Consider the following 13,337-nt stretch of genomic DNA (forward strand, 5'->3'; position numbering starts at 1 on the left):
ATAACACGTGGGAATTCTGGGAGATACAATTCGAGTTGAGATTTTGGTGGGGACATGGCCAAACCATATCATTTCACCCATGGCCCCTCCAAATCTCATGCCCTCACATTTTAAAACCAATTATGTCTTCCCAACAATCCCCCAAAGTCTTAAGTCATTTCAGCACAACCCAAAAGTCCACAGTCCAAAGTCTCATATGAGACAAGGCAAGTCCCTTCTGCCTATGAGCTTGTAAAATCAAAATCAATCTAGTTACTTCCTGGATACAATGGGGGTGCAGGTATTGGGTAAATACAACCATTCCAAGTGGGAGAAATTGGCCAAAACAAAGGGGTTACAGGGCCCATGCAAGCCTGAAATCCAGTGGGGCAGTCAAATTTTAAAGCTCCAAAATGATCTCCTTCGACTCTAGGTCTCACATCCAGGTCATGCTGATGCAAGAAGTGGGTTCCCACAGTCTTTGGCAGCTCTGCCCTGTGGCTTTGCAGGGTACAGCCTCCCTCCTGGCTGCTTTCATGGGTTGGCATTGTCTGTGGCTTTTCCATGCACACAGTGCAAGCCGTCAGTGGATCTATCATTCTGGGGTCTGGAGGATGGTGGCCCTCTTCTCACAGCTCCACTAGGTGGTGCCTCAGTAGGGACTCTGTGTGAGGGTTGTGACCCCACATTTCCCTTCTACACTGCCCTAGCAGAGGTTCTCCATGAGGGCCCCACCCCTGCAGCAAACTTTTACCTGGGCATCCAAGTGTTTCTTACATCTTCTGAAATCTAGGCAGAGGTTCCCAAACCTCAGTTCTTGACTTCTGTACACCTGCATGCTCAACACCACGTGGAAGCTGCCAAGGCTTGGGGCTTCCACCCTCTGAAGCCACAGCCCAAGCTGTATGTTGGCCCCTTTCAGCCACAGCTGGAGCAGCTGGAACACAGGGCACCAAGTGCCCGGGTTGCAGACAGCATGGGGACCTTGTGCCCAGCCCACAAGAACACTTTTTCCTCCTGGGCCTCCAGGCCTGTGATGGGAGGGACTACCGGGAAGTTCTCTGACATGGCCTGGAGACATTTTCCCTATGGTCTTGGGGATTAACATTAGGCTGCTTGCTACTTATGCAAATTTCTGCAGCCGGCTTGAATTTCTCCCCATAAAATGGGTTTTTCTTTCTTATCGCATAGTCAGGCTGCAAATTTTCCAAACTTTTATGCTCTGCTTCTGTTATAAAACTGAATGCCTTTAACAGCATCCAAGTTACCTCTTGAATGCTTTGATGCTTAGAAATTTCTTCCGCCAGATACCTTAAATCATCTCTCTGAAGTTCAAAGTTCTACAAATCTCTAGGGCAGGGGCAAAATGCTGCCAGTCTCTTTGCCAAAACATAACAAGAGTCACCTTTGCTCCAGTTCCCAACAAGTCCCTCATCTCCATCTGAGACCACCTCAGCCTGAATTTTATTGTCCATATCACTATCAACATTTTGGGCAAAGCCATTCAACAAGTGTCTAGGAAGTTCCAAACGTTCCCACATTTTCCTGTCTTCTGAGCCCTGTTCCAACCTCTGCCTGTTACCCAGTTTCAAAGTCGCTTCCATATTTTGGGGTGTCTTTTGAGCAACACCCCACTCTACTGGTACCAATTTACTGTATTAGTTTGTTTTCATGCTGCTGATAAAGACATAACCGAGACTGGGAAGAAAAAGAGGTTTAATTGGACTTACAGTTCCACATGGCTGGGGAGGCCTCAGAATCGTGGCAGAAGGTAAAAGGCACTTCTTACATGGCAGTGACAATATAAAAATAAGGAAGAAGCAAAAATAGAAACCCCTGATAAACCCATCAGATTTTGTGAGACTTATTCACTATCATGAGAATAGCACTGGAAAGAACAGCCCCCATGATTCAATTACCTCCCCCTGGGTCCCTCTCACAACATGTGGGAATTCTGGGAGTTACAATTCAAGTTGAGACTTGGATGGGGACACAGTCAAACCATATCAAGTCCCATCAATGGAATGTGAGTGGAAATGATGTGAGCATTTCCTCACCATGGATTTTAAGAAGGAAATCAACTACTTCTATTCTCCTTTTTCTCATTTGCTGGCTGGATGCAGGCTGTGATGAGGCCCTATCATCATGAGGCAGGAAGTGATGGTTAGTTAATGAGAAACAACAACAAAAGGTAGTGTAGATTTCTCATTATTTTTTCTATTATAGAAAGCAATTTGACATTCCATTAATTTCTAATATTTATTGACATTATGGAAATTCAGGTTTTCTTCTCCCTGTAAAGCTAATTAGCTCTCCTTGCCAGCTCCTATAGTTCTAAAAATCCTCAAGGGGTATTTCCTATGTCCTGAATTTTTGGGGTTTTCCTGTGATTCTTCCAGTTGTTGCTGCCATTCTAAGCTGTATTGCCAGGCACTTAATGTCCTCTAACTGTTCTCTCTAATTTTCCTAACCCCACCTATACACAGGGTTTTCATGATGTCAGATCTGAGTAGTAGTCAAAAGTTTAAATCCATGTTAGAAAGGAAGATATTTTCCTCTCTTTAGGTTATGCTTTATTAATGGGATCTGCACACTGGAGTGTTACAGAGTTTACTTAAAGACAGTTATTTCCAGGATACGTATAAACCTGCCTTTGCTATGACAGATATACAGTTGAGGGTTTGTGTTGGAATAGGCACAAATAGGAGTTCTATAATAATTTCAGTGTTGCTATTAGAATAGCTATACTTCCCTAATGGCAAGGCATTGTTCATGGGCTAGGGTCCTTGTGCGTGACTTGGTTTTTCTTCAAGATTAATTCTCTTGAAGTAGACCCCACCCCAAATATTAACTGAAAATATTCTTGGGTCAGGCCTCCCCACCAGTTCTGCAAATGTACGCTGTCTCAAGTAGTAGAGGTAGGCTGAGATCTTTCCCATAGCATTTTCAGGCTACACTGAAAATAGACATCTGTTGGGCCAATTTCACCATATAGTTCACCAGACCAACCTCAGCCCAGTTGTTCCTGACTACAGGGAACTTTAATTTCTGTGTATAACCTTTGAAACTTTGGGATAGAAGAAGGGGATACATTATAAGAAAACACAGGGTTTGGCTCAGCCTTGACCAAAAGAGAAGTCTCAGAAGGAAGCTTTGCTTGAGGCCCATAAAGGACAGTATAGAGGCAAGTAAAACTAAATAGACAAAAACAAGTCTGTGACCATGGTGATTGAGACAGACAAGAGGAGAACAGGCAAGTGATAGGCTGGTGTGCAAGTTCATGAGCATGCTTGGGGGTGGTGGGTGGGATTTGGAAGAAAAGAGTGAGTATGATGAGTGAGCACGGTTGCATCTGTATCGTGGACTTAATGCTTATAGATTATTTGGCTCTGACATTTAGATTTCAGGGGTAAGTCAGGGTTACACAGGTGCTAGTGTAGGCACTGAGGAGTGGAAAGATGACTGTTGTAATTTATTGAACTAGAATCAATTATAGGAGGAAATAAATAGTGCTTAGCAGTCAGAATATCTTACTTCAATCTTTTATTTGCTCAAATGTTTTAAAAATAATAATCTATTTGATACATACCCATACAAAGCTAACACATGAAAAGCTTAAAGTAGGGCCTTTATCACTTCAGTACATACTAACCAATACAAGACCATGTTTTCTAAGAGTACTGACAACAAATTGTCCAACACACATTTTAAAGTCTCACACAGTAAAATTTGTCAGCTTTTGGTAGAACCATTCCTCTGTCAGTAAATATCTTGGAATAAAGATCCTAGCACCTGCAGAATTACGACAGAAGCTTGTGCAAGTGTGATTTTGGACATAATTATAAAACAGTAAAGGGGATTGGTGGCTGTATTGGTGAGATGAGCCCTAAAATATTTCTCAGAGACTGAAGCACAGGTAAAGAAAGGCAGTGGGAATAGAATTCATCAGGATGGTGAGTGTATTCTGTTCCTAATCCTGCTAGTGTTACCAACCAACACAGTGGGTGGGTTCAGTCATTTGACATCAACCCCATGATCACAGCAAGGATTTAGTAAGGGGATTTATTACTTGTAACAAAGTAATGAGAACACCAGGGATACTTCCCAAAATAATGTCTCCCTGAGACGGGGGCTGGGTCAGGTTTTCATAAGCATTGGGTATTAAGGGTATATCCTGATGGCTTTGGATCTTACAATGAGGTGATGCTGAGAGGCATGATCTGACCAGATCCTGCCATCCAGTGTCCACTTCTTAATTCATCCCTGGTCCTAATTCCAAACACTTACATTCTCCCTCTGATTGCATGCTTGGTTCATCTGAGGATGCTCAGGTAACATGATCTGAGGGTCCCTGGCAACTGAAAGACAATGCACAACTTTGTTATATAAAAGTTAAACCAGATGGGTCTGGTGCTGCTACCCTGTAACCAGTTACCATACATGGAATGGCTTAAAATAATACCAATTTATTATTATCTTACAGTCCTGGAGGTTGGAAATCTGCAAAGGGCTTCACCACACTAAAATCAAGATGTTGCCAGAGGAGCTATCCCTCTGGCATTTCTAGGGAAGAATCTGTTTCTTTGTCTTTTCCAGGTTCTGGAGACAGCCTGTATTTCTTGGATCTTGGCTTCCTTCCATCTTCAAAGCCAACAATGACAAATGTAGACTTTTTCATGCTGCTTCAATCTGACATGGAGTCCCTGCCTTCCACATCTAAAGTACCCTTGCAATTACATTGGCCAAGATAACCCAGAATAATCTTAAATTAAACTCAGCTGATTAGCAATCTTAATGATCCTTTGTCAGGTAATGTAAAATGGTACATGTTCTGGCGAACAGGACATGGACATCTTTAGAGGACCGTTACCTGCCAAACACAATGAGGGTAGCGTCTAAATGAGTTTTCAAATGGACAACAGTAACAACATCAACTTGGTGTTTAACCACATTGCTCTGTCTGTCCCATGCAGGAAGCAGGGAAAGGAGGGGCTCAAGAGTAGAGGACAGATGTGGGGGTGAAAGAAGAGGATTCAAAAGGAGCCAGGTTGCTTTGTTTCGGGGAGGGGGGTGCACGGTGGGATCCTCTCCTGAGAATGACTGCTGAAACAATAGGTAGTTGTGGCAGGTGGCTGAGATTCAAGCTGGTTCGAATACCAGCCACATTTCCACACTGCCAAATATCATGGCAAGAGAAGACTTGACAGGGAACCGAAGAGGAGCCAGGACCATCCCTACCTGGTGGCATCAAAGAGAGGGGACTGTTATGACCTCCTGCGGGTCCTGACAGGGAAAGGTCCTCTTTTGGGGGCAACTGTGGCGACGGCCCAATGCCAACGTGAGCCACCATTTGAAATGAGAAACAGCGGTGTGGCAGAAAGAAATGAGTCTGGTGCAGACCAGTGGTTGGTTTCCTAGGGTTAGAGGTCTAGGTCTACCTTCTTTTAGAAGACGGGCAGTGGTGAGTCCTTGATGGGAGCCCCCTGCCCCGGAGTTCACTTAAGAGCAAGTGTACCTTCCTCCCCTGCGTGGCTCCACGAAGCTGGGAAAGAAACGCACAGGACGACCACCCTAGAACCCCGGGCCTGTCTGGACTGAAATCGCCTCTCCCCTCCCACACTGCAGTGCTGACACCCCCTCTCCCATTAGCATCCAGGAAGGAGGGTGAGCAGACTAGGGAGAGAGAGAGTGCAAACACCCAGCAGTCCTTATAGGGGGGCGGTTGGGGCGGGGGTGCAGACACATCACGGGACGGTTTGGTATCCATCCGCTGCTCCCTCCAGCGCGGCTCTTCGCGACCTCGCGATCCTGTCCCCCGCCCGACCCCGCAGCCGCACGCCGGTGCCATATATTATAGCAGCGCCAGAAATGTGGTGGTCGTCGCCACTTTAGGGTCCGCGGGGTCCTCCTGAGGCAGCCTGGTGCCAACCCGCAGGCCCAGGCTGGGGCTCGTCCTGGCCCCGCCCACCTCTGGGTCGGAACTATGGTGGTTCTGTGAGGGGGGCGTCCTGCACTTTCGCGCCGTATCCCTCCGCCCCCCTTCCCGACACCCTCGCGGAGAGCGGTTCTTGCCGCATCCTGCGCAGCCCCTACCCAGTTTGGTGCAGAGGCGTGGGGGGCGGGACTCATCTTTGCCATTCGGATCGCTGGGAAAGAGCTGGGAATCCAACTGAAGAGCAGCCAGAGGAGAGCTGAAGAGAGGAGGGGGAGGCCGATGACCTGGGCCCTGGGCCTCTGAAGGCAAGTAGGGGTGCGTGAGGTGGGGGGCCGTGATTTGGGGGTGGTCCGCCAGGGTGGACCGGCTGGCAATCTTCCCCCCGGACCCTGACAGCCTGGCAACGAGGAGACTATCCGTTCGGAGCCGGGCGCTGGAGAGAGGTGCGCAGTGCCCGAGATCCCTGGCTTTGGGGAGGCGGTGACTGGTGCGGTCCAGGCCGGACCAAGGGCTGAGGGGCTGGCTCCAGAGGCACCGTCAGATCGTCTGGAGGAGAACCGCGCTGACCTCTTCCCAGCCAGCTTTGCAGGCGCCCGCGCGCCGCCCTCGACGGTTTCTGTACCGAGAGACGGCTGTGGGGGAGGCTCCTGCGGGAGAAATGGCCAAACGGGAGCCGTTTTGGGGGGCGCCTGGGGAGGCCCTCGTGGGCCAGCGTCCCAGCTCTGTGCCTAGCCAGCGGGAGGTGGGTCGCGTTCGCTGTTCCGGGCCCTGATTCCGGAAAGGGGCCTGTGGGGCCCCGTGTCCTGGGTGCTGTCCCTTCCCACAGGCTCCAGGTTGATGTCAAAGTCTTCTGTCTGCGCGGTAGGTCTGGCGTATTCTGACAGGACTCAGTGAGCATCTGTAGAGGAGAGGCTTGAAACAAAGGAGGAGCACGAATATTGCCTGGATTTCTGGAGGTGTGTGGGGATGTGGGGTAGGTGCCAAACACTGAAGAACCGAATCGGGGTGGGGGACTGCGACCAAAGCAGGTCAGGCATCCAGGAGCACCTCCTAATCTTCCCCTCTCTAATGGTGTTCCAGGCGCTTCCCCCACCTTCCATCCCCATCTGCCTCCCCCACAGTCCTAAACTGGGGGCTTGAAAGGGTGAGCTTTGGAGGTAGGGGTGATGAGGGAGACATACTGACAAGTACCAATTCACAACCTGTTTTCTAGAATATGCGGCGCCCTTCCCCCATTTTATGCTGCGCAGAGCAAGGGGATGTGGCGCACCTAGTGGTCAATCCTCAGAATTGGAGAAGGGAGTAATGGGAAGAGTATGACGTCAAGAGAAGGAGTTGTTATCTCTAGAACCTTGAAGCAGGGCCTAAAGAAAACGAGAATATTCCACCAGCAAAACCCCGAATGTTGAAAGACAGATATCAATAATATGGGGATTCTTATCCTTAGCGTTGGTCTGTCTACCAAGGGCTTTACTGCCACCCTCATTTCATGTCTTACTTTTTCATCTGTTTGTCCATAGGCCTGCTTTAAGCCTGGCCAGTTCTGCAAGAAAGGCAAGGAGGAGGAGACTGGCTCACACCTCTGGAGGTTGGTGAGAAGGGGGAGGGGGCAATTCAGGGGACAGTTGGAGAAAGAGAGCATAGCAGGTGGCTTTGAGACCAGTGGGTGCAGACCCACTTCTACTCTGCTGGATTTGCACAGTACCAGCATCCTTTTTATTTCTTGCAGGAGACATGAGATAGGTGTAGGTTGGGTTGTGACTCAGAAAGACCTGAGAGCAGGGACCAGGACACAGGAAACCATAGATATATTGAACCCTTGAATGGGAAGACAGATATTTGTCACAGGGGCCAGAGTGCTTGCCTATCTACCATTCTCCATTCTCTCCTGTATGTTCACTTGTCTGTAGGACCCCCTTCTGTCAGCTGTGGGGCTTGACACTACTTGAACAAGAAAAAGAGGGGGAAACTGCACCACATCAGTGAAGGTTGGTATGAGAGCGGGTATACTTTTGGGTGGGGTAGTGGAGACCAGCATGGGTCCGGGAGTGATTAGGGTCCAATCTGGGGGCTTCTTGGCCCCTCCCATTGCCAACACACTTTCCCACCATTGTTGGACCTGTTTTGTAGGAGGCAGCCAGTCCAGAGAGACTTTCTCAAAGCCCAGCTGTCCCACCTAGCATTCAACATCAGTCTCACTGTGTATGTCTCTGCATGGGGTGACACAATTGGAAGAGACTCAAAGCCCCATTTCATTCTCTCTCCCTAGATCCACCTCCAGTGGCTGCTTTGCTGGTGGTGGAGTTGCTGCTGACAACCACCCTCAACGGGTCTGCACCCATCCAGGAAATCTCTGTCTTCCTCAAGCTTGGTTGTGCCTGTTCTACACTCTATCTGTATTATTGAATTACTGACTGAGACTGTGTTTGGGAAGGAGGCTGAGTGACTACTGGACTGGATATTGACTCTAACTCTTGTTTCCAAGCTTATATCCTCAATCACCTAAAGATCAGAGTGTGAAGAAACAAACCTGTGACAGATCTGTGGTTGAGGTTTAGACTGGGGGAGGAGTATATTACTGGACTTTCTTTGTAACTTGTACCATGACTGGAGCAGAGATTGAGTCTGGTGCCCAGGTCAAGCCTGAAAAGAAGCCTGGGGAAGAGGTTGTAGGTGGGGCTGAGATAGAGAATGATGTCCCTCTGGTGGTCAGACCCAAGGTTAGGACCCAGGCCCAGATAATGCCTGGGGCAAGGCCCAAGAATAAGTCCAAGGTTATGCCTGGAGCAAGCACCAAAGTTGAGACAAGTGCAGTGGGTGGGGCACGTCCTAAGAGTAAGGCCAAGGCAATACCTGTTTCACGATTTAAGGAAGAAGCCCAGATGTGGGCTCAGCCCAGGTTTGGTGCTGAAAGATTGTCTAAGACAGAGAGAAACTCCCAGACCAATATCATAGCCTCTCCACTTGTCAATACTGATTCTGTGTTGGTTGCTAAAACAAAGTACCTGTCTGAGGTTAGAGAACTGGTTAATACAGACACTGAGAGCTTTCCTAGAAGGAAGGCCCATTACCAAGCAGGATTCCAGCCTTCTTTTAGGTCAAAGGAGGAGACCAATATGGGGTCCTGGTGCTGTCCTAGGCCTACATCTAAACAAGAAGCCTCTCCTAATTCTGATTTCAAATGGGTAGACAAATCTGTGAGTTCCTTGTTCTGGAGTGGAGATGAGGTCACTGCAAAATTTCATCCTGGGAATAGGGTAAAAGATAGTACCAGATCCAGGCACATGGCCAATCAAGAGGCTAATACCATGTCTAGGTCCCAAACTAACCAGGAGCTCTATATTGCATCTAGTTCTGGTTCTGAGGATGAGTCTGTTAAGACACCCTGGTTCTGGGCCAGAGATAAAACCAATACCTGGTCTGGGCCCAGGGAAGATCCCAATAGCAGGTCCAGGTTTAGGTCTAAGAAAGAAGTCTATGTTGAATCAAGTTCTGAATCTGAGCATGAAGACCATTTGGAGTCCTGGTTTGGGGCTGGAGAGGAGGCCAAATTCAGGTCCAAAATGAGAGCCGGGAAGGAGGCCAATAACAGGGCCAGGCATAGGGCCAAGCGAGAAGCTTGCATTGATTTCATGCCTGGGTCTATAGATGTAATTAAAAAAGAGTCCTGTTTCTGGCCTGAAGAAAATGCTAATACCTTTTCAAGGCCCATGATCAAGAAAGAGGCCAGGGCCAGAGCAATGGCAAAGGAAGAGGCCAAAACCAAGGCCCGAGCCAGGGCCAAGCAAGAAGCCAGGTCAGAGGAGGAAGCCCTCATTGGGACCTGGTTCTGGGCTACAGATGAGTCCAGCGTGGCAGATGAAGCCAGCATAGAGTCCAGTCTACAAGTGGAGGATGAGTCCATAATTGGGAATTGGTTCTGGACTGAAGAAGAGGCCAGTATGGGGACGGGGGCTAGCAGTAAATCCAGACCAAGGACTGATGGGGAGCCTACTGGTGATTCCTTATTTGGGGCTAGGGAAAAGACCAGTATGAAAACTGGGGCTGAGGCCACCTCTGAATCTATACTAGCAGCTGATGATGAACAGGTCATTGTTGGTTCCTGGTTCTGGGCTGGTGAAGAGGTCAACCAAGAGGCTGAGGAAGAGACCATTTTTGGGTCGTGGTTCTGGGTCACTGATGCAGCCAGTGTGGAATCTGGTGTTGGGGTCAGCTGTGAGTCCAGGACAAGGTCTGAGGAAGAAGAGGTCATTGGTCCCTGGTTTTGGTCTGGAGAACAAGTTGATATAGAGGCTGGAATCGGAGAAGAGGCCAGGCCAGGAGCTGAAGAAGAGACAATATTTGGGTCCTGGTTTTGGGCTGAAAACCAGACCTATATGGATTGTAGGGCTGAAACTAGCTGTGACACCATGCAAGGGGCTGAGGAGGAGGAGCCCATTATTGGGTCCTGGCTTTGGACCAGAGTAGAAGCTTGTGTGGAGGGTGATGTCAACAGCAAGTCTAGCCTGGAGGACAAGGAAGAGGCCATGATACCATGTTTTGGAGCCAAAGAAGAGGTCAGTATGAAGCATGGGACTGGTGTCAGATGCAGATTTATGGCAGGGGCTGAGGAGACCAATAATAAGTCTTGCTTCTGGGCAGAAAAAGAACCCTGTATGTATCCTGCTGGTGGAGGAAGTTGGAAATCTAGGCCAGAGGAGGAAGAGGACATTGTCAATTCATGGTTCTGGTCCAGAAAATACACAAAGCCAGAGGCCATTATAGGGTCCTGGTTATGGGCTACAGAAGAGAGTAATATAGATGGGACTGGAGAAGAGGCCAAGTTACTGACTGAAGAGGAGACCATAATCAATTCCTGGTTCTGGAAAGAAGATGAAGCCATTTCAGAGGCTACTGACAGAGAAGAGTCCAGGCCAGAAGCTGAGGAGGGAGACATTATTGGTTCTTGGTTCTGGGCTGGAGAAGAGAACAGACTAGAGCCAGCTGCTGAGACTAGAGAAGAAGACAGGCTAGCAGCTGAGAAAGAAGGTATTGTTGGGTCCTGGTTTGGGGCCAGAGAACAGACCATTAGAAGAGAGGCTGGGTCTTGCAGCAAATCCAGTCCTAAAGCTGAAGAGGAAGAAGTTATTATTGGGTCCTGGTTCTGGGAAGAAGAGGCCAGTCTGGAGGCAGTGGCAGGAGTCGGCTTTGAGTTAAAGCCTGGGACTGAGGAGGAAGAAATCACTGTTGGGTCCTGGTTCTGGCCTGAAGAAGAAGCCAGTATAGAGGCTGGATCTCAGGCAGTAGAGGAGATGGAGTCAGAGACTGAAGAGGAAACCATTTTTGGGTCCTGGTTCTGGGATGGAAAAGAAGTCAGTGAAGAAGCAGGACCATGCTGTGTATCCAAGCCAGAGGATGATGAAGAGATGATTTTTGAGTCCTGGTTCTGGTCTAGAGACAAAGCCATTAAGGAAACTGGAACTGTGGCCACCTGTGAGTCCAAGCCAGAAAACGAGGAAGGGGCCATTGCTGGGTCTTGGTTTGAGGCTGAAGATGAGGTAGATAACAGGACTGACAATGGAAGCAACTGTGAGTCCAGGACATTAGCTGATGAAGATGAGGCCATAGTGGGGTCCTGGTTCTGGGCAGGAGATGAGGCCCATTTTGAATCAAATCCTAGCCCCGTGTTCAGGGCCATTTGCAGGTCCACGTGTTCAGTTGAACAGGAGCCTGATCCTTCACGCAGGCCTCAGAGTTGGGAGGAGGTCACTGTTCAGTTCAAGCCTGGTCCATGGGGTAGGGTCGGCTTCCCATCTATAAGCCCCTTTAGATTTCCGAAAGAGGCAGCATCTTTATTCTGTGAAATGTTTGGGGGCAAACCCAGGAACATGGTACTTAGCCCAGAAGGGGAAGATCAGGAATCTTTGCTTCAGCCTGATCAGCCTGATCCTGAGTTCCCATTTCAGTATGATCCTTCCTACCGGTCAGTCCAGGAAATTCGAGAGCACCTTAGGGCCAAGGAGAGTGCAGAGCCTGAGAGTTGGTCCTGTAACTGCATACAATGTGAGCTGAAAATTGGTTCTGAAGAGTTTGAAGAACTCCTTTTATTAATGGAAAAAATTCGGGATCCTTTTATTCATGAAATATCTAAAATTGCAATGGGTATGAGAAGTGCTTCTCAATTTACCCGAGATTTCATTCGCGATTCAGGTGTTGTCTCACTTATTGAAACCTTGCTTAATTATCCGTCCTCCCGAGTTAGAACAAGTTTTTTGGAAAATATGATTCGTATGGCCCCACCTTATCCAAATCTAAACATGATTCAGACATACATATGTAAAGTGTGTGAGGAAACCCTTGCTTATAGCGTGGATTCCCCGGAACAGCTGTCTGGAATAAGGATGATTAGACATCTCACTACTACTACTGACTATCACACACTGGTTGCCAATTATATGTCTGGGTTTCTCTCCTTATTAGCTACAGGCAATGCCAAAACAAGGTTTCATGTTTTGAAAATGCTACTGAATTTATCTGAAAATCTTTTCATGACAAAAGAACTACTCAGTGCTGAAGCAGTGTCAGAATTTATAGGCCTTTTTAACAGGGAAGAGACAAATGACAATATTCAAATTGTTCTTGCAATATTTGAGAATATTGGCAACAATATCAAAAAAGAAACAGTGTTCGCTGATGATGATTTCAATCTTGAGCCGCTTATTTCTGCATTCCACAAAGTTGAGAAATTTGCTAAGGAACTGCAAGGCAAAACAGACAATCAAAATGACCCTGAAGGGGACCAAGAAAATTAGTAATGGTTAATTGCTGGCCTCAGATTGTCCTTATGTTCCTGAGTTGTGATCCTTGAGTAATGCTTTGATTTTAACAGTTGGTTCTGTGTTGCAACATATATCTTTAGTGCTGACACTAACTTTGTCCAACTCTGTCTGTAAGCTGGAGCATTTTTCTGATGCCAACTGAATATTAGAGCTGAAAACACATTTGTTGATATTTGTCTTGTCCAGATTGTGATGTTCAGTATTTGAGCTTATAGTGAACTGAGCGATCATAAATAAGCCACCCTTCTGATTGTCATTCTACTGTATATATATATATTTGAGTGTTGTTTGTGTTTCAATAAAGTTCTATGTTAAAGTTGGCAGAAATCACCCTTCTTCTTGAAATTAAAATACAGACCCAATGATAACACATGAACACACATAGAGATAATTAATATATGAATAATATGTTCCTTTCAAAAGTTTTTTCTCAGCTTTAAACGCAAAAATTACCAGGGGCTGCTATGTAGGGCATACTTCAGAGAAAAAGTAGCTACTTCGGTTGGACTCTGAAGTTTTGGAAAGATATTGGTGGTGTAAAAAAAAAAAAACATGGAGTCAGGAAAAGTTTTCCTATGGGAGTGAGGTATCCTGTTTGCCTAGAG

At 47.4% G+C, this 13,337-nt stretch overlaps 1 protein-coding gene across 5 annotated transcripts in view; it reads left to right on the top strand.

The window, feature by feature from the left end:
- The window catches only part of GPRASP1 (G protein-coupled receptor associated sorting protein 1), a 69,129-nt gene extending 56,070 nt beyond the window's left edge, over positions 1-13,059 (top strand). For 2 of the 5 annotated variants that reach the window (XM_054470625.2, XM_054470626.2), the window contains 5 exons: positions 4,576-6,219; positions 6,780-6,870; positions 7,435-7,502; positions 7,825-7,902; positions 8,184-13,059. In XM_054470625.2, the coding sequence (XP_054326600.1) occupies positions 8,518-12,705 (4,188 nt within the window). In that variant the 5' untranslated portion in view covers positions 4,576-6,219; positions 6,780-6,870; positions 7,435-7,502; positions 7,825-7,902; positions 8,184-8,517 and the 3' untranslated portion in view covers positions 12,706-13,059. Of the gene's footprint in view, positions 1-4,575; positions 6,220-6,779; positions 6,888-7,434; positions 7,503-7,824; positions 7,903-8,183 lie in introns of all 5 variants that reach the window. The other 3 variants (XM_054470627.2, XM_063660284.1, XM_063660285.1) reach the window with 3 other exon arrangements.
- Positions 13,060-13,337: the final 278 nt, after the last annotated feature.

Source organism: Pongo pygmaeus, chromosome X, assembly GCF_028885625.2.
Source record: "Pongo pygmaeus isolate AG05252 chromosome X, NHGRI_mPonPyg2-v2.0_pri, whole genome shotgun sequence".
NCBI lineage: Eukaryota > Metazoa > Chordata > Mammalia > Primates > Hominidae > Pongo > Pongo pygmaeus.